This window comes from Culex quinquefasciatus, chromosome 3 (assembly GCF_015732765.1).
Source record: "Culex quinquefasciatus strain JHB chromosome 3, VPISU_Cqui_1.0_pri_paternal, whole genome shotgun sequence".
Lineage (NCBI taxonomy): Eukaryota > Metazoa > Arthropoda > Insecta > Diptera > Culicidae > Culex > Culex quinquefasciatus.
In genome coordinates, this window is record NC_051863.1 from 63,406,800 (window position 1) to 63,434,593 (window position 27,794).

A 27,794-nucleotide genomic window follows, 5' to 3' on the forward strand; every position below is an offset into this window, starting at 1 on the left:
GAAAAATGAAGTTGAAATTTTTTGGACTTTGTGTGGCCTCGCGGCTTTAATAATATTAATCTGAAGAAAAACCTTACCAGTAAGAATATATTCCATAAATAAATTGAAATCATATCAAAGTCTAAGTCAAAGGTTTACGGTATTTTGAGTTTAAGAGTTTGATTTTTTTTTAAGAACAAATAATTCACATATTAAGAAAAACATGAGTTTTGTTGAAACAATATTATGAAAATGACTGCCAAAAAAAATGAAACCAATCCTCTTGAACCTGTTGCAAACGAGGAAAGCACTGCCAAAAAAAAACGGAAACCCCAACCGAGCAACAAAAAGGAACCTAATTTGTGTTGCAAATTTCGCCACCCGCAAAATGATGCCACTAAGTCGGCCACAAACACGTTCAGATTAGATTTCAATCCCGCAGAGGGGGTGGTTCGGTGGCAAATGGGACGCTATTTAAAGAGAGTTTTTCCCCAAGAAAATTGTTGAAAAACTTGGCAAAACTAGCCCGAAAAAAACGAATCCTTTCGGGAAGGCAACTATTGATTCCCCGGTCTTGATCTCACCACCCTGCTGCACTTATGCACATCGATGCTAGAAGAGAGTAAAAAAAAACATACACAAAACACATAAAATATGGAATGCATGAGAGGGTATATGTTTGAATTCGGGGTGGGTTTGGTTGGGTGGTGAACGAGCGCGATATTTTTTCGCCACCACCACGCTCCTACTCCTTTCAATTTCTGAAGAAAAGCTCGCACAAGAAAATATCGCGAGCCACGCGAGGAGGGAAAAAGCATCAAACACACACACGAGAAACGAAGAAGGAGTAACAAAACAGCGCGAAAGGAAGCTTCTCTTTTTTTCCTTATAAGATGGGGTGGGGGAGAAGCGGTCACAACATACACTCCAGAAGGTGGGTGGAAAAAAATAGGAAGAAGGAACAAGAAAAAAATAGTGAAGAAATAAAAAATACGCTATTTCTACAACAACAATTCTTTCGCGCTGAGCTTTACCCTTGGTTGAGGCGCCGTTGTCATAGTTGGTGGTGGTGGTGGTGGACGGTGGACCTCATGTGAGACAGGGGCGGAACAAGAAAGGGAGGGTTCCGCTTGAAACAAGTATGTTTTGACAAGCATTTTTTACATTTAATTTAGGGACCATCCAAAAACCACGTGGACACTTTTTTTTTTGGAAATGTCAACCCCCAACCCCCTTAGAGCAAAGGAACCCTTTCTTGATCCTTTGAAAATATGCAATTTAAAAGTATTCTGTAAAAATTTTGAATTTGTGATTTAACAGGGGGGCTGGGCTACAGCTTGAAACTATTTTCATGAATTCATTGATACTTTGTATATTTTCTCGATCTCGATAAGAACCGAGTGACACACATTCTGGATGAACCTTGCATTTAGATTTAAACTTTAAATCAGGCCTGCCAAACGTCCGGCCCGCGACGACTTTTAAAAATAGTTCTGTGACCGGCCCCTAACGCTGATCATGAAATATTAAATAAAAAAAATTAGTGTCTAAATAAACTTGAGATCATTTTTTTTGCGATAAAATGTTGTGAATTCATCTATTATTTTGATTTGGCTTGCATGCATCATGTCATTTCTTTATTGAAAGTTTCAGAATCAACCAATAAACTGTGAAATGGCGCAAGATAACGAAATTACCCATTTCGTAAAAATGTTAAATGAAAAATAAACTTGTATCGCTGTCTAAAAATGCACAATAGACATTTAATTTAAAATTTTACAATTTGTACCATGTTTACATCAAATTGAAGCTTTTCTTTTTTGAGGAACTTGATTAAAATTGATTTTTTCAATAAGTGAATAAGCAAAACAAAGTATTTTTTTTAGTAAAACTTTGCAGTGATAAAGTTTTTTTTGAAAAAACTTACAGACAGCAATTAAGTCATACTGAAAATAAAGATTGCTGCGAAAAATTCAAATTTTTTTAAAAAAAGTCCGAAATAAGTAAAGAAATCAGCAAGAAAAATATATTTTTTCCCAAGCAACCACACAAACAATTTTAAACAAAAAAAATCAAATAAACATATTTTTGAAATTTATCTTTGTTTATCTTTTTAAAATCAAGGTATTTAATGATTAGTTTATTTATTGATAGGACACATAAAAAACATTTAAAAAAACACTAGACTTGAAAGAACCTTAAATTTAAAAAAAAGTTTACATTTTCAACTTTTAGCAAACTTTTGATCCGGCCCGCCACTGGTTCCGAAAAGTCAGATCTGGCCCGCAGGGCAAAAAGGTTGGGCACCCCTGCTTTAAATCGTTGGATTATTGGTGTGAATAATCACTTAACTGTTTTCAAAAACCTTCGAATCAAAATAATACTAAGAATATTGTTTGAAAACCTCAAATCAAAAAATAAGGTGAAACCTTTGTATATTTTATTAAATCCTTAACCAGTTGTTCAAAAATGTGTGGTAATAAGAAAATATGTTAAATTAGGCATGTATCCCAAGTATCATTTTTTTCCAGGAGTTCTACAAGAGCTCTTCAAGATAGCTACATCATAGCAATTTGGACCGCGGTAGGATAAAACTCTCTTCAAGTACTCTTCCAAACTCCTGAAGAAGTTTTGAAGATAATTTTATCCTACCGCGGTCCAAACTGCGATGCTGTAGCTATCTTGAAGAACTCTTGTAGAACTCCTGGAAAAAAATGTTACTTGGGATGTCAAACAAAAGGTTGAAAGGTTGAAAATAAATTGTTTTTGTTAAATTGTCAAAATCAATGAAATTTTTTTTGGCACTTTACTAACACTGAAAGTAACAAATAAAGGGACTATTTGCTCGATAGGTTGTTTATATCCAGTAGGACAATTATTTTGACCGGAATCTCTAGAACAAAGATTAACTTTTTTCAGAAACTATTTTGGAAAATGGAGCGATTTGGTCAGATTTTTTTAAATTGACAAATTTCACGATTATTAAGAAACAATAAACTATGCAATAAAAATTCTCTTTTCCAATAATTTGCTACTTTATTTGAGCAGTTCTCTCAGATTTCGGTCATTCGATTTTTTTTTGTATTTTTTAATCCGACTGAAACTTTTTTGGTGACTTCGGTATGCCCAAAGAAGCCATTTTGCATCATTAGTTTGTTCATAAAATTTTCCATACAAATTCGGCATGATGTATGAAAATTAACCAATCTGTATCTTTTGAATGAATTTTTTGATCAATTAAGTGTCTTCGGCAAAGTTGTAGGTATGGATACAGACTACACTTGAAAAAAATGTTAAGGGCTCAAATCAGCCGGGGAAGTTGTTCTCTTCTTCTTCACAAAATGTTGCATGCGACATTACGAAGAAATGTCGTGCAACGTTTTGAGGTGGTTGGTTTGTTCTGTAGAGTGATTTGAAGTTGGTTGATTGAAATACCTTTCAACCTTTTTTGGTTTAGTACACATTTTCTGTAATAATTCGTGATTTTACAATATTTTTTAGAATATTCTGAAATAATGCAACACAAGTGCAACAAGCAATTTAGTTGCGCAGCGCAAAAATGGCAACAGCGCATCATTCTTGGCTGCTGCTGCTGCACACGCCCAGCACAATGCGAGGACAAAGGAGCGTTATAGGGTAGACTTCACATTTGTGCTCTCAATTATGAAAATAAATTTTAGAAAGTTGATATTTTTCATCAACATTTTTACTAACATATTGAAAATACATTGCGCAATAATGTATAGTTTGCTAATAAAATTTTGAGATGTCTCAAAAAGACCAAAGCCCATTATCATCCCTTTTGCTGAGCAATTTTTCCCTCTCAAGCACAAGATAAAAAACATGAATAGAACAAATGCAAAATATATTTTCAATTGTTAGAGCACACTTCAATATAATAAAAAAATTATATTCTAGTTTACTTTTTTATGTCAGTGATCGATCATGTACTGGACCCTATTCCAGCAGCAGAGGCTTGCCAGGAGTATTGTTTTGAACTTGATCGATTGTGATTGGCTGAAATTTCAAGCACGTGGTTCTCGTGTGTAAACAAACTAAAACAAATCTCGCGCATGGATATCTCTATACGCATCCTGTCTTTTAGTTGAATTGTTTCTAATTATGTTACAATGGATTGCATGATTTTGGGTTTTTCGGCAAACTGTGGCTGTCTACGTGACTGGTAACGGAGTTGTTCACGTAAGAGTAACTCATGTGTTTTTCATGTGATTACTCACGTGACGACTCAACCACGTGTCTAGCTACTTTCGTGACTGATTTATGGAAAGATGACTTTGGACGTTAGGGGAAGTGTCGTGAAAGTTAGTAGATTGTTCCAATATTGTGTTGTAGTTCAAAGTAAATGATCGATGAGTTTTCAAATGCTTCGAACCATCGAATAATGAAAAATAACGTTTCAGTAATATTTTTAAGTTTTAGTTCAGCAACCCTGAATAAGACAAATTTTAGTAATTTGATACAAATAAATATACTCTACAATGCATCAGTACCATACAAAAAAAAATACAAAAATACAAAAATACAAAAATACAAAAATACAAAAATACAAAAATACAAAATACAAAATACAAAAATACAAAATACAAAAATACAAAATACAAAAATACAAAATACAAAAATACAAAAATACAAAATACAAAATACAAAAATACAAAATACAAAAATACAAAATACAAAAATACAAAATACAAAATACAAAATACAAAATACAAAATACAAAAATACAAAAATAAAATACAAAATACAAAAATACAAAATACAAAAATACAAAATACAAAATACAAAAATACAAAATACAAAAATACAAAAATACAAAAATACAAAAATACAAAATACAAAAAATACAAAATACAAAAATACAAAAATACAAAAATACAAAATACAAAAATACAAAATACAAAATACAAAAATAAAAAATACAAAAATACAAAAATACAAAATACAAAAATACAAAATACAAAAATACAAATACAAAATACAAAATACAAAAATACAAAATACAAAATACAAAAATACAAAATACAAAATACAAAATACAAAAATACAAAAATACAAAATACAAAATACAAAAATACAAATACAAAATACAAAAATACAAAAATACAAAAAACAAAATACAAAAATACAAAATACAAAATACAAAATACAAAAATACAAAATACAAAAATACAAAAATACAAAAATACAAAAATACAAAAATACAAAAATACAAAAATACAAAAATACAAAAATACAAAAATACAAAAATACAAAAATACAAAAAAAACAAAAATACAAAAATACAAAAATACAAATAATACATATAATAAATATAATACAAATAATATAAATAATACAAAAAATAGAAAGAATAGAAATAATACAAATAATACAAATAATACGAATGAAACAAATAAAACAAAAAATACAAAAAATACAAATAATACAAATAATACACATAAAACAAATAATACAGATAATACAAATAATAGAAAAAATAGAAATAATACAAATAATACAAATAATACGAATAAAACAAATCAAACAAACAAAACAAATAAAACAAATAACACAAATAATACAAATAATACAAATAATACAAATAATACAAATAAAACAAATAATACAAATAAAACAAATAATACAAATAATACAAATAATACAAATAATACAAATAATACAAATAATACAAATAATACAAATAATACAAATAATACAAATAATACAAATAATACAAATAATACAAATAATACAAATAATACAAATAATACAAATAATACAAATAATACAAACAATACATGTATTATTTGTATTATTTGTATTATTTGTATTATTTGTATTATTTAGTGGATGTAACTTCTGGAGGTCCTGGTCAATAACGGAGTAGCAATGCTTATGCTTATTTGTATTATTTGTATTATTTGCATTATTTGTATTATTTGTATTATTTGTATTATTTGTATTATTTGTATTATTTGTATTATTTGTATTATTTGTATTATTTGTTTTATTTGTATTATTTGTATTATTTGTATTATTTGTATTATTTGTATTATTTGTATTATTTGTATTATTTGTATTATTTGTTTTATTTGTATTATTTGTTTTGTTTGTTTGATTTGTTTTATTTGTATTATTTGTATTATTTTTATTATTTCTATCTTTTCTATTATTTGTATTATCTGTATTATTTGTTTTATGTGTATTATTTGTATTATTTGTATTTTTTGTTTTATTTGTTTCATTCGTATTATTTGTATTATTTGTATTATTATTGGTATTATTTGTATTATTTGTTTTATTTGTTTTATTTGTATTATTTGTATTATTTGTATTATTTGTATTATTTGTATTATTTGTATTATTTGTATTATTTGTATTATTTGTATTATTTGTATTATTTGTATTATTTGTATTATTTGTATTATTTGTATTATTTGTATTATTTGTATTATTTGTATTATTTGTTTAATTTGTATTATTTGTTTTGTTTGTTTGATTTGTTTTATTTGTATAATACAAATAATACAAATATATTTTTATTATTTCTATCTTTTCTATTATTTGTATTATCTGTATTATTTGTTTTATGTGTATTATTTGTATTATTTGTATTATTTGTATTATTTGTATTATTTGTATTATTTGTATTATTTGTATTATTTGTATTATTTGTATTATTTGTATTATTTGTATTATTTGTATTATTTGTATTATTTGTGTTATTTGTATTATTTGTATTATTTGTATTATTTGTATTATTTGTATTATTTGTATTATTTGTATTATTTGTATTATTTGTATTATTTGTATTATTTGTTTTGTTTGTTTGATTTGTTTTATTTGTATAATACAAATAATACAAATATATTTTTATTATTTCTATCTTTTCTATTATTTGTATTATCTGTATTATTTGTTTTATGTGTATTATTTGTATTATTTGTATTATTTGTATTATTTGTATTATTTGTATTATTTGTATTATTTGTATTATTTGTATTATTTGTATTATTTGTATTATTTGTATTATTTGTATTATTTGTATTATTTGTATTATTTGTATTATTTGTATTATTTGTATTATTTGTATTATTTGTATTATTTGTATTATTTCTATTATTTGTATTATTTAAATTATTTGTATTATTTGTACTTTTTGTATTATTTGTATAATTTGTATTATTTGTTTAATTTTTAATAATTGTATTATTTGAATTATTTGTATTATTTGTATTATTTGTATTATTTGTATTATTTGTATTGTTTGTATTATTTGTTTTATTTGTTTTATTTGTATTCTTTGTATTATTTGTATTATTAGTATTCTTTGTATTATTTGAATTATTTGTATTATTTGTATTTTTTGTCTTATTTGTATTATTTGAAATATTTGAATTATTTGAATTATTTGTATTATTTGTATTATATGTATTATTTGTATTATTTGTATTATTTGTATTATTTGTATTATTTGTATTATTTGTATGATTTGTATTATTTGTATTATTTGTATTATTTGTATTATTTGTATTATTTGTATTATTTGTATTATTTGTATTATTTGTATTATTTGTTTTATTTGTATTATTTCTTTTGTTTGTTTGATTTGTTTTATTTGTATTATTTGTATTATTTTTATTATTTCTATCTTTTCTATTATTTGTATTATCTGTATTATTTGTTTTATGTGTATTATTTGTATTATTTGTATTTTTTGTTTTATTTGTTTCATTCGTATTATTTGTATTATTTGTATCATTATTGGTATTATTTGTATTATTTGTTTTATTTGTTTTATTTGTATTATTTGTTTTATGTGTATTATTTGTATTATTTGTATTATTTGTATTATTTGTATTATTTGTATTATTTGTATTATTTGTATTATTTGTATTATTTGTATTATTTGTATTATTTGTATTATTTGTATTATTTGTATTATTTGTATTATTTGTATTATTTGTATTATTTGTATTATTTGTATTATTTGTATTATTTGTATTATTTGTTTTATTTGTATTATTTGTTTTGTTTGTTTGATTTGTTTTATTTGTATAATACAAATAATACAAATATATTTTTATTATTTCTATCTTTTCTATTATTTGTATTATCTGTATTATTTGTTTTATGTGTATTATTTGTATTATTTGTATTATTTGTATTATTTGTATTATTTGTATTATTTGTATTATTTGTATTATTTGTATTATTTGTATTATTTGTATAATTTGTATTATTTGTATTATTTGTATTATTTGTATTATTTCTATTATTTGTATCATATGTTTTATTTGTATTATTTGTATTATTTGTATTATTTGTATTATTTGTATTATTTGTATTATTTGTATTATTTGTATTATTTGTATTATTTGTATTATTTGTATTATTTGTATTATTTGTATTATTTGTATTATTTGTATTATTTGTACTTTTTGTATTATTTGTATAATTTGTATTATTTGTTTAATTTTTAATAATTGTATTATTTGAATTATTTGTATTATTTGTATTATTTGTATTATTTGTATTATTTGTATAATTTGTATTGTTTGTATTATTTGTTTTATTTGTTTTATTTGTATTCTTTGTATTATTTGTATTATTAGTATTCTTTGTATTATTTGAATTATTTGTATTATTTGTATTTTTTGTCTTATTTGTATTATTTGAATTATTTGAATTATTTGAATTATTTGTATTATTTGTATTATATGTATTATTTGTATTATTTGTATTATTTGTATTATTTGTATTATTTGTATTATTTGTATGATTTGTATTATTTGTATTATTTGTATTATTTGTATTATTTGTATTATTTGTATTATTTGTATTATTTGTATTATTTGTATTATTTGTATTATTTGTATTATTTGTATTATTTGTATTATTTGTATTATTTGTATTATTTGTATTATTTGTTTTATTTGTTTAATTTTTAATAATTGTATTATTTGAATTATTTGTATTATTTGTATTATTTGTATTATTCGTTTTATTTGTTTTATTTGTTTTATTTGTATTGTTTGTATTATTTGTTTTATTTGTATTCTTTGTATTATTTGTTTTATTAGTATTCTTTGTATTATTTGAATTATTTGTATTATTTGCATTATTTGTATTTTTTGTATTATTTGTATTATTTGTATTATTTGTATTATTTGTATTATTTGAATTATTTGAATTTTTCGTAATATTTGTATTATTTGTATTAGTTGTATTATTTTTATGATTTATATTTTTTGACTTATTTGTATTATTTGTATTATTTGTATTATTTGTATTATTTGTATTATTTGTATTATTTGTATTATTTGTATTATTTGTATTATTTGTATTATTTGTATTATTTGTATTATTTGTATTATTTGTATTATTTGTATTATTTGTATTATTTGTATTATTTGTATTATTTGTATTATTTGTATTATTTGTATTATTTGTATTATTCGTATTATTTGTATTATTTGTATTATTGGTATTATTTGATTTATTTGTTTTATTTGTTTAATTTGTTTTATTTGTATAATTTGTATTATTTGTATTGTTTGTATTGTTTGTATTATTTGTTTTATTTGTATTTTTTGTAATATTTGTATTATTTGTATTATTTGTATTATTTTTATTGTTTGTTTTTTTTGTATTATTTATTTTATTTGTATTATTTGTATTATTTGTATTATTTGTATTATTTGTATTATTTATATTTTTTGTATTATTTGTATAATTTGTATAATTTGTATTTTCTGTATAATTTGTATTAATTGTATTTTTTGAATTATTTGTATAATGTAGTTGCGATTTTGTAGTTTTGTAATTTTTTAATTTTGTAATTTTTTAATTTTGTAATTTTGTAATTTTGTAATTTTGTAATTTTGTAATTTTGTAATTTTGTAATTTTGTAATTTTGTAATTTTGTAATTTTGTAATTTTGTAATTTTGTAATTTTGTAATTTTGTAATTTTGTAATTTTGTAATTTTGTAATTTTGTAATTTTGTAATTTTGTAATTTTGTAATTTTGTAATTTTGTAATTTTGTAATTTTGTAATTTTGTAATTTTGTAATTTTGTAATTTTGTAATTTTGTAATTTTGTAATTTTGTAATTTTGTAATTTTGTAATTTTGTAATTTTGTAATTTTGTAATTTTGTAATTTTGTAATTTTGTAATTTTGTAATTTTGTAATTTTGTAATTTTGTAATTTTGTAATTTTGTAATTTTGTAATTTTGTAATTTTGTAATTTTGTAATTTTGTAATTTTGTAATTTTGTAATTTTGTAATTTTGTAATTTTGTAATTTTGTAATTTTGTAATTTTGTAATTTTGTAATTTTGTAATTTTGTAATTTTGTAATTTTGTAATTTTGTAATTTTGTAATTTTGTAATTTTGTAATTTTGTAATTTTGTAATTTTGTAATTTTGTAATTTTGTAATTTTGTAATTTTGTAATTTGTAATTTTGTAATTTTGTAATTTTGTAATTTTGTAATTTTGTAATTTTGTAATTTTGTAATTTTGTAATTTTGTAATTTTGTAATTTTGTAATTTTGTAATTTTGTAATTTTGTAATTTTGTAATTTTGTAATTTTGTAATTTTGTAATTTTGTAATTTTGTAATTTTGTAATTTTGTAATTTTGTAATTTTGTAATTTTGTAATTTTGTAATTTTGTAATTTTGTAATTTTGTAATTTTGTAATTTTGTAATTTTGTAATTTTGTAATTTTGTAATTTTGTTTTTGTAATTTTGTAATTTTGTAATTTTGTAATTTTGTAATTTTGTAATTTTGTAATTTTGTAATTTTGTAATTTTGTAATTTTGTAATTTTGTAATTTTGTAATTTTGTAATTTTGTAATTTTGTAATTTTGTAATTTTGTAATTTTGTAATTTTGTAATTTTGTAATTTTGTAATTTTGTAATTTTGTAATTTTGTAATTTTGTAATTTTGTAATTTTGTAATTTTGTAATTTTGTAATTTTGTAATTTTGTAATTTGTAATTTTGTAATTTTGTAATTTTGTAATTTTGTAATTTTGTAATTTTGTAATTTTGTAATTTTGTAATTTTGTAATTTTGTAATTTTGTAATTTTGTAATTTTGTAATTTTGAAATTTTGAAATTTTGAAATTTTGTAATTTTGTAATTTTGTAATTTTGTAATTTTGTAATTTTGTAATTTTGTAATTTTGTAATTTTGTAATTTTGTAATTTTGTAATTTTGTAATTTTGTAATTTTGTAATTTTGTAATTTTGTAATTTTGTAATTTTGTAATTTTGTAATTTTGTAATTTTGTAATTTTGTAATTTTGTAATTTTGTAATTTTGTAATTTTGTAATTTTGTAATTTTGTAATTTTGTAATTTTGTAATTTTGTAATTTTGTAATTTTGTAATTTTGTAATTTTGTAATTTTGTAATTTTGTAATTTTGTAATTTTGTAATTTTGTAATTTTGTAATTTTGTAATTTTGTAATTTTGTAATTTTGTAATTTTGTAATTTTGTAATTTTGTAATTTTGTAATTTTGTAATTTTGTAATTTTGTAATTTTGTAATTTTGTAATTTTGTAATTTTGTAATTTTGTAATTTTGTAATTTTGTAATTTTGTAATTTTGTAATTTTGTAATTTTGTAATTTTGTAATTTTGTAATTTTGTAATTTTGTAATTTTGTAATTTTGTAATTTTGTAATTTTGTAATTTTGTAATTTTGTAATTTTGTAATTTTGTAATTTTGTAATTTTGTAATTTTGTAATTTTGTAATTTTGTAATTTTGTAATTTTGTAATTTTGTAATTTTGTAATTTTGTAATTTTGTAATTTTGTAATTTTGTAATTTTGTAATTTTGTAATTTTGTAATTTTGTAATTTTGTAATTTTGTAATTTTGTAATTTTGTAATTTTGTAATTTTGTAATTTTGTAATTTTGTAATTTTGTAATTTTGTAATTTTGTAATTTTGTAATTTTGTAATTTTGTAATTTTGTAATTTTGTAATTTTGTAATTTTGTAATTTTGTAATTTTGTAATTTTGTAATTTTGTAATTTTGTAATTTTGTAATTTTGTAATTTTGTTGTTTTGTAGTTTTGTAATTTTGTAAAAATTATCTTTGATCATTCTCTTTACCAGTCGATAACGACGTGAATGCCAAAATAAATCCAAAACCATGCCTTTGATTGCAATGATTGCAACAAAACAAAGCCTACACACACGCACACACAATCACACACCGAGTCCAGCCGGGCCGGCAAGTTAGCAGAGAAGAAATAGGGTCAATAGTCCACCAAAATTATCAAAATTTTTAATAGAATAAACACTGTTCTTTTTTGAAATCACCAGTGTTATTTGAAGTTTCAAATTACATTATTATTACATAAAATTTCATTCATTTTTTATCTTCAGGTTGCATAATGAAAATGCTTAGCAGAGTACGAATTGTACGCTCCCATCTCGCTGTGGAACATCAATAAATTTTATTAGAGTGTAAAATATTATTACATAATTTACTGTTGGCATTATTTCAGTCGTCCAATATTTATTTTCCTAAAAGCGTACAAAAATATGAAGTCGGCCCTATTTGGCTCCTTTGTTCTCGCGTTGTGCCGCGTGCTGGCCGAGTGCTGAGCAGCAGGCTAGCATGGCGCGCTGTTGCCACTTCTGTTGTATGCAGCAAAATTGCCTGTCGCATGATTTGGGCTGGATAAAAATATTTTTTTTGTAGAATATTTACTATAAAAAAACGAAAACTCATATCAAAACAAATTTAAATTCAATGAATAGGTAATTGTCTTGAGAAGCGCGTACCAACTTCCTTTTTTGGACTGACAATGTGGTTTTTGCCATGTTGGGGTTACACGATCAAAAAACAATATGTAGAGTGCAAAAACAGCAGAGCAGTTCTCTACGGAATCGGTCTTTTTTCTTTAATTTTAATTTTTGTATTTTTTAATCCGGCTGAAACTTTTTTGGTGCCTTCGGTATGCCCAAAGAAGCCATTTTGCATCATTAGTTTGTCCATATAATTTTCCATACAAATTTGGCAGCTGTCCATACAAAAATGATATGTGAAAATTCAAAAATCTGTATCTTTTGAAGGAATTTTTTGATCGATTTGGTGTCTTCGGCAAAGTTGTAGGTATGGATATGGACTACACTGAAAAAAATTGATACACGGTAAAAAAAAATTTGGTGATTTTTAATTTAACTTTTTGTCACTAAAACTTGATTTGCAAAAAAACACTATTTTTAATTTTTTTCATTTTTTGATATGTTTTAGAGGACATAAAATGCCAACTTTTCAGAAATTTCCAGAATGGGCAAAAAATCTTTGACCGAGTTATGATTTTTTGAATCAATACAGATTTTTAAAAAAAATCGAAATATTGGTCGCAAAAATTTTTCAACTTCATTTTTCGATGTAAAATCGAATTTGCAATCAAAAAGTACTTTAGTGAAATTTTGATAAAGTGTACCGTTTTTAAGTTATAGCCATTTTTAAGTAACTTTTTTGAAAATAGTCGCAGTTTTTCATTTTTTTAAAATAGTGCCCATGTTTGCCCACTTTTGGAAAAAATATTTTTGGAAAGTTGAGAAAATTCTCTATATTTTGCTTTTTCGGACTTTGTTGATACGACCCTTAGTTGCTGAGATATTGCCATGCAAATGTTAAAAAACAGGAAAATTGATGTTTTCTAAGTCTCACCCAAACAACCCACCATTTTCTAATGTCGATATCTCAGCAACTATAGGTCCGATTTTCAATGTTAATATATGAAACATTCGTGAAATTTTCCGATCTTTTCGAAAAAAATACTTTCAAAAATTTTAAATCAAGACTAACATTTCAAATGGGCGTAATATTGAATGTTTGGCCTGTTTGAAATGTTAGTCTTGATTTTGAATTTTTGAAAATATTTTTTTCGAAAAGATCGGAAAATTTCACAAATGTTTCATATATTAACATTGTGAATCGGACCTATAGTTGCTGAGATATCGACATTAGAAAATAGTGGGTTGTTTGGGTGAGACTTAGAAAACATCAATTTTCATGTTTTTAACCTTTGCATGGCAATATCTCAGCAACTAAGGGTCGTATCAACAAAGTCCGAAGAAGCAAAATATAGAGAATTTTCTCAGCTTTTCAAAATATTTTTTCAATAGTGGGCAAACATGGGCACTATTTTAAAAATGAAAACTGCGACTATTTTCAAAAAGTTACCTAAAAAGGTTATAACTTGAAAATGGTGCACTTTTCAAAATTCACTAAAGTACTTTTGATTGCAAATTCGATTTTACATCGGAAAATGAAGTTGAAAAATTTTGCGACCAATATTTCGATTTTTGAAAAATCTGTATTGATTCAAAAATCATAACTCGGTCAAAGATTTTTTGCCCATTCTGGAAATTTCTGAAAAGTTGGCAATTTATGTCCTCTAAAACATATCAAAAAATGAAAAAAATTAAAAATAGTGTTTTTGCAAATCAAGTTTTAGTGACAAAAGTTAAATTAAAATCACCAAATTTTTTATCGTGTATCAATTTTTTCAGTGTAGTCCATATTCATACCTACAACTTTGCCGAAGACACCAAATCGATCAAAAATTCCTTCAAAAGATACAGATTTTTGAATTTTCACATATCATTTTGTATGGGCAGCTGCCAAATTTGTATGGAAAATTATATGGACAAACTAATGATGCAAAATGGCTTCTTTGGGCATACCGAAGGCACCAAAAAAGTTTCAGCCGGATTAAAAAATACAAAAAAAATCGAATGACCGAAATCTCAGAGAATTGCTCAGCATGCAACATTGAACTCTCGGACCCAACATTGAAACAATGGTATTGTAAAAATAGTTTTGCTTAGTTGCAAATTGTTCAGAAATTAAAACTCTAGGGGCTAAATCAAAAATCATATCGATATGTTTTAAAGTTTTCGAGATATACCAGCTTTAGAAAAAAAATTTTCGAGGACGGGTTTCCGGCTGATGTGCCTCGTTAAACGGTAAAATTTTTTTGGTGATTTTTTATTTACCTTTTTGTCACTTAAACTTGATTTGCAAAAAAAACACTATTTTTAGTTTTTTTCGTTTTGCCTTCCTCACTGAGGTAAGGCTATAATCCTGCTCTAAAAATGAACTTTTTATTAAAAGCTCGAAGACCCACCTTCATTTATACATATCGACTCAGAATCGAAAACTGAACAAATGTCTGTGTGTTTATGTGTGTGTGTGTATGTGTTTGTGTATGTGTGTGTGTGTATGTGTGTGTGTATGGATGTATGTGACCAAAATTCTCACTGAGTTTTCTCAGCACTGGCTGAACCGATTTTTACCAAACCAGTTGCAATCGACTTGCAATAGGGTCGCATACATTGCTATTGAATTGTTTGAAGTTTCGATAACTAGTTCAAAAGTTATGTATAAAAATAAGTTTTCACACATATCCGGATCTCATTTAAATGCATGTAAACGATGTCCGGATCCATCATCCGACCCATCGTTGATTAGGTAATCGAGAGATCTTTCCAACGAGTCCACAACATTGAAGATCTGGCAACCCTGTATTGAGTTATGACCACTTAAGTTATATCTGTGTACTTATTGTTTTGGATTCAAAAAAAAAAAGCTGAATTATGTGTCCAAACCACTCATTTCACCTATTGTTGGTGAAAAGTGAGGAAGGTATCAACCACATAGGTGTATTATGTTAGTTTTTTTTATATGTTTTAGAGGACATCAAATGCCAACTTTTCTGAAATTTCCAGGTTGTCCAAAAAATCTTTGACCGAGTTATGATTTTTTTTCAAAAAAAAAAGAAATATTGGTTGCAAAATTTTTTCAACTTTATTTTTCGATGTAAAATCAAATTTGCAATCAATAAGTACTTCAGTGAAATTTTGATAAAGTGCACCATATTCAAGTTATAGCTATTTTCAGGTAACTTTTTTGAAAATAGTCACAGTTTTTCATTTTTTTAAATTAGTGCACATGTTTGCCCACTTCTGAAAAAAAAAATTGAAAAGCTGAGAAAATTCCCTACATTTTGCTTTTTTAAACTTTGTTGATATGACTCTTAGTTGTTGAGATATTGCCATGTTTAAAAACAGGAAAATTGATGTTTTCTAAGTCTCACCCAAACAACCCTCCATTTTCTTATGTCAATATCTCAGCAACTAATAGTACGATTTAGAATGTTAAAATATGAAACATTCGTGAAATTTTTCGATCTTGGCAAAAGTGTAATTAAAAATCACCAAAAAATTTTTTTTCAGTGTAGTCCTTATTCATGCCTACAACTTCACCAAACAATCAAAAAATTCCTTCAAAAATGAAGATTTTTGAATTTTCATATAGAGCAGTTCTCTAGGATTTCGGTCATTCGATTTTTTTTGTATTTTTTAATCCGGCTGAAACTTTTTTGGTGCCTTCGGTATGCCCAAAAAAGCCATTTTGCATCATTAGTTTGTCCATATAATTTTCCATACAAATTTGGCAGCTGATGTATGAAAATTCAAAAATCTGTATCTTTTGAAGAAATTTTTTGATCGATTTGGTGTCTTCGGCAAAGTTGTAGGTATGTATGTATACGGACTACACTGGAAAAAAACATACACGGTAAAAAAAATTGGTGATTTTTTTATTTAACATTTTATCACTGAAACTTAATTTGCAAAAAAACACTATTTTTAATTTTTTTTATTTTTTGATATGTTTTAGAGGACATAAAATGCCAACTTTTCAGAAATTTCCAGGTTGTGCAAAAAATCATTGAGCGAGTTATGAATTTTTGAATCAATACTGATTTTTTCAAAAAATCGAAATATTGGTCGCAAAAATTTTTCAACTACTTTAGTAAAATTTTGATTAGGTGCACCGTTTTCAAGTTATAGCCATTTTTATGTAACTTTTTTGAAAATAGTCGCAGTTTTTCATTTTTTAAAATTAGTGCACATGTTTGCCCACTTTTGAAAAAAATATTTTTGAAAAGCTGAGAAAATTCTCATTATTTTGCTTCTTCGGACTTTGTTGATACGACCTTTAGTTGCTGAGATATTGCAATGCAAAGGTTTAAAAACAGGAAAATTGATGTTTTTTAAGTCTCACCCAAACAGCCCACCATTTTTCAATGTCGATATCTCAGCAGCTAATGGTCCGATTTTCAATGTTAATATATGAAACATTGGTGAAATTTTCCGATTTATTTGAAAACAATATTTTCAAAATTTTCAAATCAAGACTAACATTTCAAAAGGGCTAAACATTTAATATTACGCCCTTTTGAAATGTTAGTCTTGATTTGAAAATTTTGAAAATATTGTTTTCAAAAAGATCGGAAAATTTCACAAATGTTTCATGTATTAACATTGAAAATCGGACCATTAGTTGCTGAGATATCGACATTGAAAAATGGTGGGCTGTTTAGGTGAGACTTAGAAAACATCAATTTTCCTGTTTTTAAACCTTTGCATTGCAATATCTCAGCAACTAAAGGTCGTATCAACAAAGTCCGAAGAAGCAAAATATAGAGAATTTTCTCAGCTTTTCAAAAATATTTTTTTTCAAAAGTGGGCAAACATGTGCACTAATTTAAAAAAATGAAAAACTGCGACTATTTTCACAAAAGTACATAAAAATGGCTATAACTTGAAAACGGTGCACCTCATCAAAATTTTACTAAAGTACTTTTTGATTGCAAATTTGATTTTACATCGAAAAATGAAGTTGAAAAATTTTTGCGACGAATGTTTCGATTTTTTGAAAAAATCAGTATTGATTCAAAAATTCATAACTCGCTCAATGATTTTTTGCACAACCTGAAAATTTCTGAAAAGTTGGCATTTTATGTCCTCTAAAACATATCAAAAAATAAAAAAAATTAAAAATAGTGTTTTTTTGCAAATCAAGTTTTAGTGATAAAAAGTTAAATAAAAAAATCACCAATTTTTTTACCGTGTATGTTTTTTCCAGTGTAGTCCATATCCATACCTACAACTTTGCCGAAGACACCAAATCGATCAAAAAATTCCTTCAAAAGATACAGATTTTTGAATTTTCATACATCATTTTTGTATGGGCAGCTGCCAAATTTGTATGGAAAATTATATGGACAAACTAATGATGCAAAATGGATTTTTTGGGCATACCGAAGGCACCAAAAAAGGTTCAGTCGGATTAAAAAATACAAAAATTAAAATTGAAGAAAAAAGACCGATTTCGTAGAGAATTGCTCTATATCATTTTTGTATGGACAGCTTCCAAATTTGTATCGAAAATTACATGGACAACTAATGATGCAATTTGGCTTTTTTTGGCATACCGAAGGCACCAAAAAAGTTTTAGTCGGATTAAAAAAATCAAAAAACTAAAGTTAATAAAAATAGAACGATTTCTTAGAGAACTGCTCACATATGTTTTTTGAATCTTATTTTCATCCATAAAAATGAACAAAAATATCTGAAAGCAATGCTAAATATTTTTGCAATCATGTATTATATTTAACAAAACGAAAAAACAAAAACATTACTGTGCTCTTTGAAATAAAATTTACTCTCAATAATTCTCATTATTTTTTCAACTTTTATTTTGTTTAAATTTTGTTTGTTTTAGAAATTTTAGCATATATTTCAATATATATATTTCAATAAAAATAAGGATTGGCTATCAATAACACTTCCGAAGTAATGATACAAAGCTGGTCATGTCTCAATCCATATTTTCTTAATTTTTTTTTTTCGATTTCAGGCCATTTTTGATATTTTTAAAAAGATATGTCTATAGAAAAAAAATCAAATGCATTTTCCTTCGTTGATGTTTATTTTAACAATGATTGGACTCTTTAAAAAAATATTTAGAACTTTTGTAAAAAAATATCGTTTTTTATTCTCATACTTTTAACCTTCAATTCGAGTTTTACGACCACGTTTTAGTCAAATTTTATTATTTGATTGCATATTAAATTACAACATGATTTTTTTTTTCAATATTACATGATCGCCATTTTGGTCGCTATTTTGGAAATTTTACGCTATTTTACGAAAAAAAAATCGAATGATGAACCAACCCAAGTTTTTTTTTTTTTCAATTTTTATATTTCATTATTCACCCCCTCCCCCTTCACCATTAACTTTGTTTAGAGTTAATGGTCATAAACTATAAAAAAAAATTCTGCGACCTTATCAACAATGGATTAAAGAAAAATTCAATTTATTTGTAATATTTTTTGTTTAATATTATTTTAATATACAAAAATATGTTTTCCCACCATTTATTTTATTCTACCCTCCGTCACTGCCCTCCCTCGCATGGTCGTCCACACTCGCGAAGAAATAAAAAAAAGCACACACAGAAAAAAAGCCATAAGAAAAGCAAAGCTTGCATACACGAACCAAGAGAAGAAAAAAAAACAACTTTAAACCAGTAGCCAGGGTGGCCAGGCCAGGCCAGGGCGGTCGGGAAAAGCTTCAAGGCGAACATCGGGAAGAAAAACTCATCGCACACGGGGAAAATCGAGGATCACCACCAAAAGCAATGCACGGGCTGGCTGGCTAGGAAAAGCGCTTTTCCACACACCAGAACAGAATAAGAAAAACGTCGGATTGTCGGAGGATTTGAGGGGGAGGGGGAAGAGGGGTGCAGCGAAAGAAAGCATAAAAAAATGTATGTGTGTATATATAAAACTTATATTTTTCCCATTGCATTTTTCTCGTTTTGTTCGAATGTTGGGTGGGAGGGAGTTTGAGGGGGTCGGGGGTCTGATCAGGAAAAAGGAAGCAGCTGAATATAGCAAAAAAAAGGAAAATAAAGTAGAAAAAACCCCGTCGTCGTCGTCGTCGTCCTCGGCGAAGAGTTGGCATTATGAGCTTCAAGACGCTCCACTGCAAGGGAAAGATTGCAGTTTGCAGCCGGTTGGCTCCCGGAGTCGTCGCGAATCTGACCACCGGAGGTCAAAATTTAGAAGAAAAACGCAGAAAAACAAACAACCATGAGAGGCCTTTTTCGCGGAAGAAAGCAAAGTTCCTAACCTTTAAATTTAGCGGTGCTTCAAAAATCGTGCAACGAAAGTTCCTCTAAACTAGGCCAAAGAAGAAGGTTTTGTGTTATTTTTTCCTGTTAGAATAAGTGAAGTCAACTGTGAAGATAACCAAAGAAAAAAGAAAAAAAAATGTAACAAAAAGTTCCTAGCGCAAAAGTCTGATTCCTGTGTAGAAGTAGAAAAGTCAGAAGTGAAAGTTTTCCTCAACCAAGTTGCATTTAAAAGGGGCGAAAAATTTATTCAAAACCACCAAAGTTTGTGATAACAGCTCGAAAAGAGAAGGAAAACGCAAGTTTGTTACCCCTGAAGGGCGGCAATTTGCGCGCGCTGCGCAGCGCTACCTGGTGGCAAATTCCAAACAAGGAAGAAAGTGAAAATCTAATTACTCCTCGTCGATCGAGGCCAACAAGTGAAAGTTTGTCGGGGAAAAGTTTTTCTCCACTTGGATTACCCCAGTTTTTCAACCAACCGGAATAGATGGCGTCCAACATCCGGATCAAGGAGGACCTCTACACGAAAGCCGACGAAGACCGGCTGGGCGTCCCCGAAAAGCCCCACTTTCCTCTATTTCCGGCCCAGTTCTACAAGAACCTGTTTGCGGCGTCGGCGTCCCTGCTCCAGAAGCCAGCCCCCTCGAGTCCGCACTCCACCTCACCCCACGATGACGAAAAGGCCGAAGATCTGTCCACGCCGGGACCGCCCCCCTACCAGCAGCATGGTCCGTCGCACTTTCCCCGGAATCTCCTATTCTCGACGGCGGCGGCGTCACCCTGTGAGGAGGAGGGCGGTGGAGGACCGGGTGGAGGGGGGAAGAAACTTTGCAGCCAGCAGCAGGACCGGCAGCACCATCTGTCGGGGACTAGAATGGGAGAGCAGCAGGCGGATGTCAAGGACGATGTTGTGACGGTGACGGCGACGACGGATGGGGATGGAGTGAGGGAGGTTAGGATTTGTGGGGGAGGAGGGTTTATTGATGGTTATGATTTTATGTGGATTCAAAATTGTGTCTTTTAATGAAATTGATGAACAATTGGATTGAGAATTTGAATATATAAAAAATAACAGTATTGTGTAATCCTCAAATTTTTCGCCTACTTTCATTTTTATATAAAAAAATATTGATATTTTTAACTAGTTTTTTTCTCTCATATTTAAGAAAAACATTACTAATTGAGTTCACTCAAGTCCCACCTAACATTTTGACGCTGAAAACCTATTTTCAATAATTTTTTCCAAGTTATTCAGAAAAGTTATAACAAAATAATTTACTATCGATAACAAAGAAAAAAATATTTTAAATTTAGAATAAGAGGTATAATTTGTATTTTTGTATTTTTGTATTTTTGTATTTTTGTATTTTTGTATTTTTGTATTTTTGTATTTTTGTATTTTTGTATTTTTGTATTTTTGTATTTTTGTATTTTTGTATTTTTGTATTTTTGTATTTTTGTATTTTTGTATTTTTGTATTTTGTATTTTGTATTTTTGTATTTTGTATTTTGTATTTTGTATTTTTGTATTTTTGTATTTTGTATTTTTGTATTTTGTATTTTTGTATTTTTGTATTTTTGTATTTTTGTATTTTTGTATTTTTGTATTTTTGTATTTTGTATTTTTGTATTTTTGTATTTTTGTATTTTTGTATTTTTGTATTTTTGTATTTTTGTATTTTGTATTTTTGTATTTTTGTATTTTGTATTTTTGTATTTTTGTATTTTTGTATTTTTGTATTTTTGTATTTTTGTATTTTTGTATTTTTGTATTTTTGTATTTTTGTATTTTTGTATTTTTGTATTTTGTATTTTGTATTTTGTATTTTTGTATTTTGTATTTTTGTATTTTTGTATTTTTGTATTTTGTATTTTTGTATTTTTATTTTGTATTTTTGTATTTTTGTATTTTTGTATTTTTGTATTTTTGTATTTTTATTTTTGTATTTTTGTATTTTTGTATTTTGTATTTTGTATTTTTGTATTTTGTATTTTTGTATTTTTGTATTTTTGTATTTTTGTATTTTTGTATTTTTGTATTTTGTATTTTTGTATTTTTGTATTTTTGTATTTTGTATTTTGTATTTTTGTATTTTTGTATTTTGTATTTTTGTATTTTTGTATTTTTATTTTTGTATTTTGTATTTTTGTATTTTTGTATTTTTGTATTTTTGTATTTTGTATTTTTGTATTTTTGTATTTTTGTATTTTTGTATTTGTATTTTGTATTTTTGTATTTTTGTATTTTTGTATTTTGTATTTTTGTATTTTATTTTTGTATTTTTGTATTTTTGTATTTTTGTATTTTTGTATTTTTATTTTTGTATTTTTGTATTTTTGTATTTTTGTATTTTTGTATTTTGTATTTTTGTATTTTTGTATTTTGTATTTTTGTATTTTGTATTTTTGTATTTTTGTATTTTTGTATTTTTGTATTTTTGTATTTTTGTATTTTGTATTTTTGTATTTTGTATTTTTGTATTTTTGTATTTTTGTATTTTTGTATTTTTGTATTTTTGTATTTTGTATTTTGTATTTTGTATTTTGTATTTTTGTATTTTTGTATTTTTGTATTTTTGTATTTTGTATTTTTGTATTTTGTATTTTTGTATTTTGTATTTTTGTATTTTGTATTTTTGTATTTTTGTATTTTTGTATTTTTGTATTTTTGTATTTTTGTATTTTTGTATTTTTGTTTTTGTATTTTTGTATTTTGTATTTTGTATTTTGTATTTTTGTATTTTGTATTTTGTATTTTTGTATTTTTGTATTTTGTATTTTTGTATTTTTGTATTTTTGTATTTTGTATTTTTGTATTTTTGTATTTTTGTATTTTTGTATTTTTGTATTTTTGTATTTTTGTATTTTTGTATTTTTGTATTTTTGTATTTTTGTATTTTTGTATTTTTGTATTTTTGTATTTTTGTATTTTTGTATTTTTGTATTTTTGTATTTTTGTATTTTTGTATTTTTGTATTTTTGTATTTTTGTATTTTATCAACTCTCCCAAATTCCAGAAGAAGGTTTGAAGAGCATTTTATTCAGCTGCTTTGATGAAGCTATTTGGGAGTGCTCTTGATGATCACCAGAAATATTTTGCTATTTGTTAACAAGTTGATTTAAAAGTGTTAGCTTAAAAATCTGTTACGCTTTCTTAAATCGCGTTTCAAGTACTATTATTCATTTTTTCCATTTTTTTTCCTTTCAACAGAAAACACCATCATCTTTCCCCTGGCTCTCGGACGCCACCAACAACAACGACTACTCCAAAGCCAACAACAACAACAATACCAGCAGTAACAGTACTAGTAACAACTCCCACCACCCACAAGGTCACCACCTGCATCACCACCATCACCACCACCACCTGCACGGCCTCGGCACCCCGAATCCTGCCCTGTCCTGCCGGGAAGACTCCAAGTCGGCCGCCGCCAGCTGTGCCGGATCACCGCGCCACCACCCGGGCCAGAACCCGAACCACCCCGGAGGTCACCACCATCCGGTGTCCTCGTCTTCTTCGGCAGGCGCCTCCGAGGGAGCAACTCCCGACTCCGGCAGCACGACGGCGACGACCGCGGCCATTCCGAACTTCAACCAGATGCCGGTGCCGGGCTCGGTCCAGGGCGCCCAGAACCCCACCCAGGGGCTGGTCCACTGGATGAGCGCGGTGATGGCCGAGCACATGACGTCGAACTCGCACCACGATCCGGCCTCCGTCGGGATGCACTACATGTGGAACGGGCCGGTTGAGGTGAGTCTGGGTTATTCAATTGCATTACACGATCTTGCAAAAAAAATCATCAAATATTCCCTGCTTTTCGAGTAGCACCCCAAGAATAAGAATGCAATTTGCCTCGTTCCACGATTTGTCATAACGTTTGAGACGAGATCTCATTCTTTGAATTATGAGTGTACTCCAGACGTTCTCAGAAGGAACAAAAATAACACACACACATCCACACGAGCAAACAAGATATTATTTGCTCGCTGAACAAAACAACACAAAAGTGGTGAAATGCATTCTCCTTGGGACCCTCTCCTCTCTCTCAAGGAGAAGTCTTGAGGAAAAGAAAAATCAGGATCCTCCAGGATAGAAAAAAACGAAGCGAATGCTTTCCCATAATCGAAATATTGCATTCACCATCACTTGCCTCCACATATATAGGGGGAGAGGGGGTAATATGCACCCCCGGGGCAAAATGCACCCCCTGCTTTTCTCGGTATTTGGAAGAATTTTCCGGGGAAAAAATCATAGAAATTGGAAGCTTAATACTGCTAAACTATGCTGGAAAAATTTGAGCGTCGTAGTGTAAAAACAGCTTAAGTTATTTGCAAAACTTTAAAATGTTGTGTTTTCATCTAATTTTCATTGAAGTTTCTTTATGATTTTTGGACAATATAAAAAACATTTATTGTTATTGTAAATGTTGAGGTGTATAGTTTTTGCCATAAGCTTCACTATTCTGTAGATATATGAGTCCAAAAACATCAAAAAATGCATTTTTAATTAAATTTTCTGCAAAAAGCGTGGCCGGGGCAAAATGCACCGTTGTGAAGCTCCTTTGTAAAAACAGCGGTGTCATCTAGTGGTGACTAGTGAAAACTGCTTTTACCCGGTGCATTTTGCCCCATGTTATGATGCATTTTGCCCCAATGTTGCGGTGCGTATTGCCCCGCATGGTTGTTTGAAATGAATCAGAAATGTTTTTAAAAATTTTATATTTTCGAACAATTTTGAGGTTTTTTAAGACTTTTTTCACATGGATGACGAAGAATAATAGTTGTTTAAGAACATCGAACAAAATTCTTCCACAGTAATGCTGTAATGGTTGAGAAATCACAGTTTTCCCTTAGGGGCTGCATATTACCCCCTCTCCCCCTAGTAAGAAAAAATAACTGGGAATATAAAAAGCAGAAATACATAAAAAAGCATGCTTAAGCTAAACATGGTGGAGGAAAAAAAATGTACGGGGGAACACATTCACATTCCACATGAGAAATGCTGTTGTTAGATTGGAATGGGGAAGCGTTTTAAAGCAAGAGGTTTGGAGGATAAGTATTCTCAATAAACTTGTTTTTGGTTTTGCAAACTATTTTAAAATAACTGCGAACTGAATTCATAAAGGACATTGATCAAAACCTTAAGCCAATCAAATAAATCATATCAGCCATTCTACGTCAAAAAAGCAGGATCCAAATCAAAAGTGTTCCGATTTGGCTCTAATTTGGCATGGGAATTTCTTGGCCAAAATAATTAGGCCCATTTATTTTTTGTTTGGCGAGTAGGGTGGCCAAAAAACGGCTTTTTTTTTCGCAAAAAAACACATCTTTTAAACAATCATATCTCCTCCTCCTGCAATACTTTAATCAATATCAGACCAGACACGATCATCCAAGTTTGATTATCCGAGGGTTTCTAAAGATCTTCAAACAACCGATTCCCGAAAAAAAATTAATGTTTTTTTTTATTTTTTTATTCTGAACATAAGAAAAAAGGATTCAAAGGAATAAAATGATTTCTTATTTTTTAAGAAACCTCAGGGTTCAGAGCAATCAACACAGTAGTTCATGCAACAAGTTGCAAAAAGATCAACTTTTCAGCACGAGTCGTACATTTATCCAACGAGTGCGGAAAAATCAAGTTTTGCAACGAGTTGCTTACATCATTTTTTGCCATTTTGAAAAACGCTTCTAGAATGGAAGTTTATGTCAATCATTCATGTATTTAGTAAATTCACCGTTCAAAACAGAAAAAATATAAAAAATGTTACTTTTCGATGATAGGCTGGTCAGATTTTCAATCTAATGAACTCGTTGGAAAGGTCTTTTGATTACCTACCCAACGACAAGTCGCATGATAGATCCGGACAACGTTTTTGTCAAAATATCTGAGATCCGGCCTCTAAAAAGTTCATAAATAATACTTAAGTGCTTATAACTTTTGATGGGGTTGTCAGATCTTCAATCTTTTGAACTCGTTGAAAAGGTCTCTCAAATACCTTTCTAAAAATGTATAACATGACGAGGTTTCTTACAAAAACCACCCTTTTTACAATCTTCCGGACTTTTGTTAAAATCTTAGTGCAACAAGCTCTGGTTGATTTGCGCCGTTATTTTTTTTTCGCTGAAACATGAATGATAATCGGCATAATTTTCATTTTTTTTTCAAAATAAATTCCAGTAATTTTTCAATATTTTTAAACTGATTTTGACACTTAAAGTTATTATTAGTTATTGTAAGCTGCACCGAAGTGTGATAATATTCATTTATTTTGAATTAAAACATTAGAGTATTGTTCATAAACATGTTTCGAAGTTCTTGAAACGTCAAGCTTCCAAGCCTAGAAGATCTTGAGAATTTCTTATACAGTGGACTCTCTCGTTGTCAATATTGGAGGGACTGTTGAAACCGGGAGTTATTAAATAATAGAAAGAAAAAATCAACAGATTTAGAAAAAATTGAACATTTATTTTTGTGATTTTTTTTTTTTGATGGAACCCTTTTGGGTTTTGAGAATGAAGGCAAGTTGGTTGGAGGAGGAGTTTATTTTTTTTGTAAACATTTTTTTATATCAATGCATGGATACAGTCATGCCCCGGTTTTGAACGCTTCGGTTTTGCACTGCCCCGGTGGCTCTCACAAGTCGTAGTTTCAACGAATCAGGCTAATATTTGGAGGAAAGGTGTGTCTACTTGATACACGTCTGCCATAATAGTGGCTTTGATTATGGCTGCCATTTACACAAAAACTAATTTTTCTTCAGATTTCTTTCGACTATTCATAGGGAATGAGTTAGGCTACAATGTCCTTTCATCAGTTTTGACCAAAATTACGAATATACCCATAATCCAGGGCTGTCTCATTGTTCCCCACTCATAAGTAACAATGAGACTTTTTGATTTTTCTTCATTAAACTTTTCAAAATCTTTGGAAATCTTACAAAACTTGAATTTAAAGTGATTTTTGGCATATTTATTGAATTTAAACTTCATTTAACCAAAAATATAAAGTTATTTGCAATGAATATATGGATTTTACAAAATTTAGATGCTATTTAGTATAACTTTTGTTGATTAAAGTTTCAAGTTGGCAAAATTGCTTTAAAATGCTCAAGCCAAGTCACCTGCAATGATACAACACAAAAACATGATGTTTAGCTCGAAATGTTTTGATTTTTATAGAGTGTCTCATTGTTACCCACCTGTCTCATTGCTCCTGCCAAGTGCGTCTACAATGAGACAGTTGAATAACTCTGGCTGTAGACATCAGATCGATCTCTTATTTTGGTAAATGCTAGAACACTTTAATAGAAAGAAAATGTAATTAAAAGCTCATTAAAAATGCAGATGATAAAAATACAAAAATCATTGAAAGTTGAAAACCAAAAGTGTCTCATTGATGACTACGCTACCCTACTCAATATTTTCACAAAACTACACCCAGAACTGCGCATCGGCATTCGAGAGGATAAAGAGCACGATTCAGTAGTAAAATGGTACTGTGTGCGGACGGAGAGGATAAATCCCGAAATTACCGAGAGTACTTTACTCATGGTTCATTTTCCAAAAAAGTTCATCTATCAAAAAAAAAAAGTACCGGTACTGAGACTCGAACCCAAGACCTTCGGCATATTGAACCGTGCCTTTGCCGTATGAGCCACCATGGTTCGGTGACTGAGTGACGGTCGTTTGTTCATATAAGCCACTCATAGGATGAACTGTTCCAATGAACGAATGAACACGCGAGAGGACTATACTCTCGTAATATAGCACTTTCCTCACGTTTCTTT

General features: G+C 27.4%; 1 protein-coding gene across 2 annotated transcripts in view; it reads left to right on the forward strand.

Annotated features, from left to right (window-relative positions):
* Positions 1-27,794, forward strand: part of LOC6054663 (zinc finger protein rotund) — a 219,150-nt gene that overhangs the window by 88,930 nt on the left and 102,426 nt on the right. Inside the window, exons 1-2 of one of the 2 annotated variants that reach the window (XM_038261932.1) lie at positions 19,855-20,956; positions 23,216-23,755. In XM_038261932.1, the coding sequence (XP_038117860.1) occupies positions 20,492-20,956; positions 23,216-23,755 (1,005 nt within the window). In that variant the 5' untranslated portion in view covers positions 19,855-20,491. Of the gene's footprint in view, positions 1-19,854; positions 20,957-23,215; positions 23,756-27,794 lie in introns of those variants that run through there. The other variant, XM_038261933.1, reaches the window with a different exon arrangement.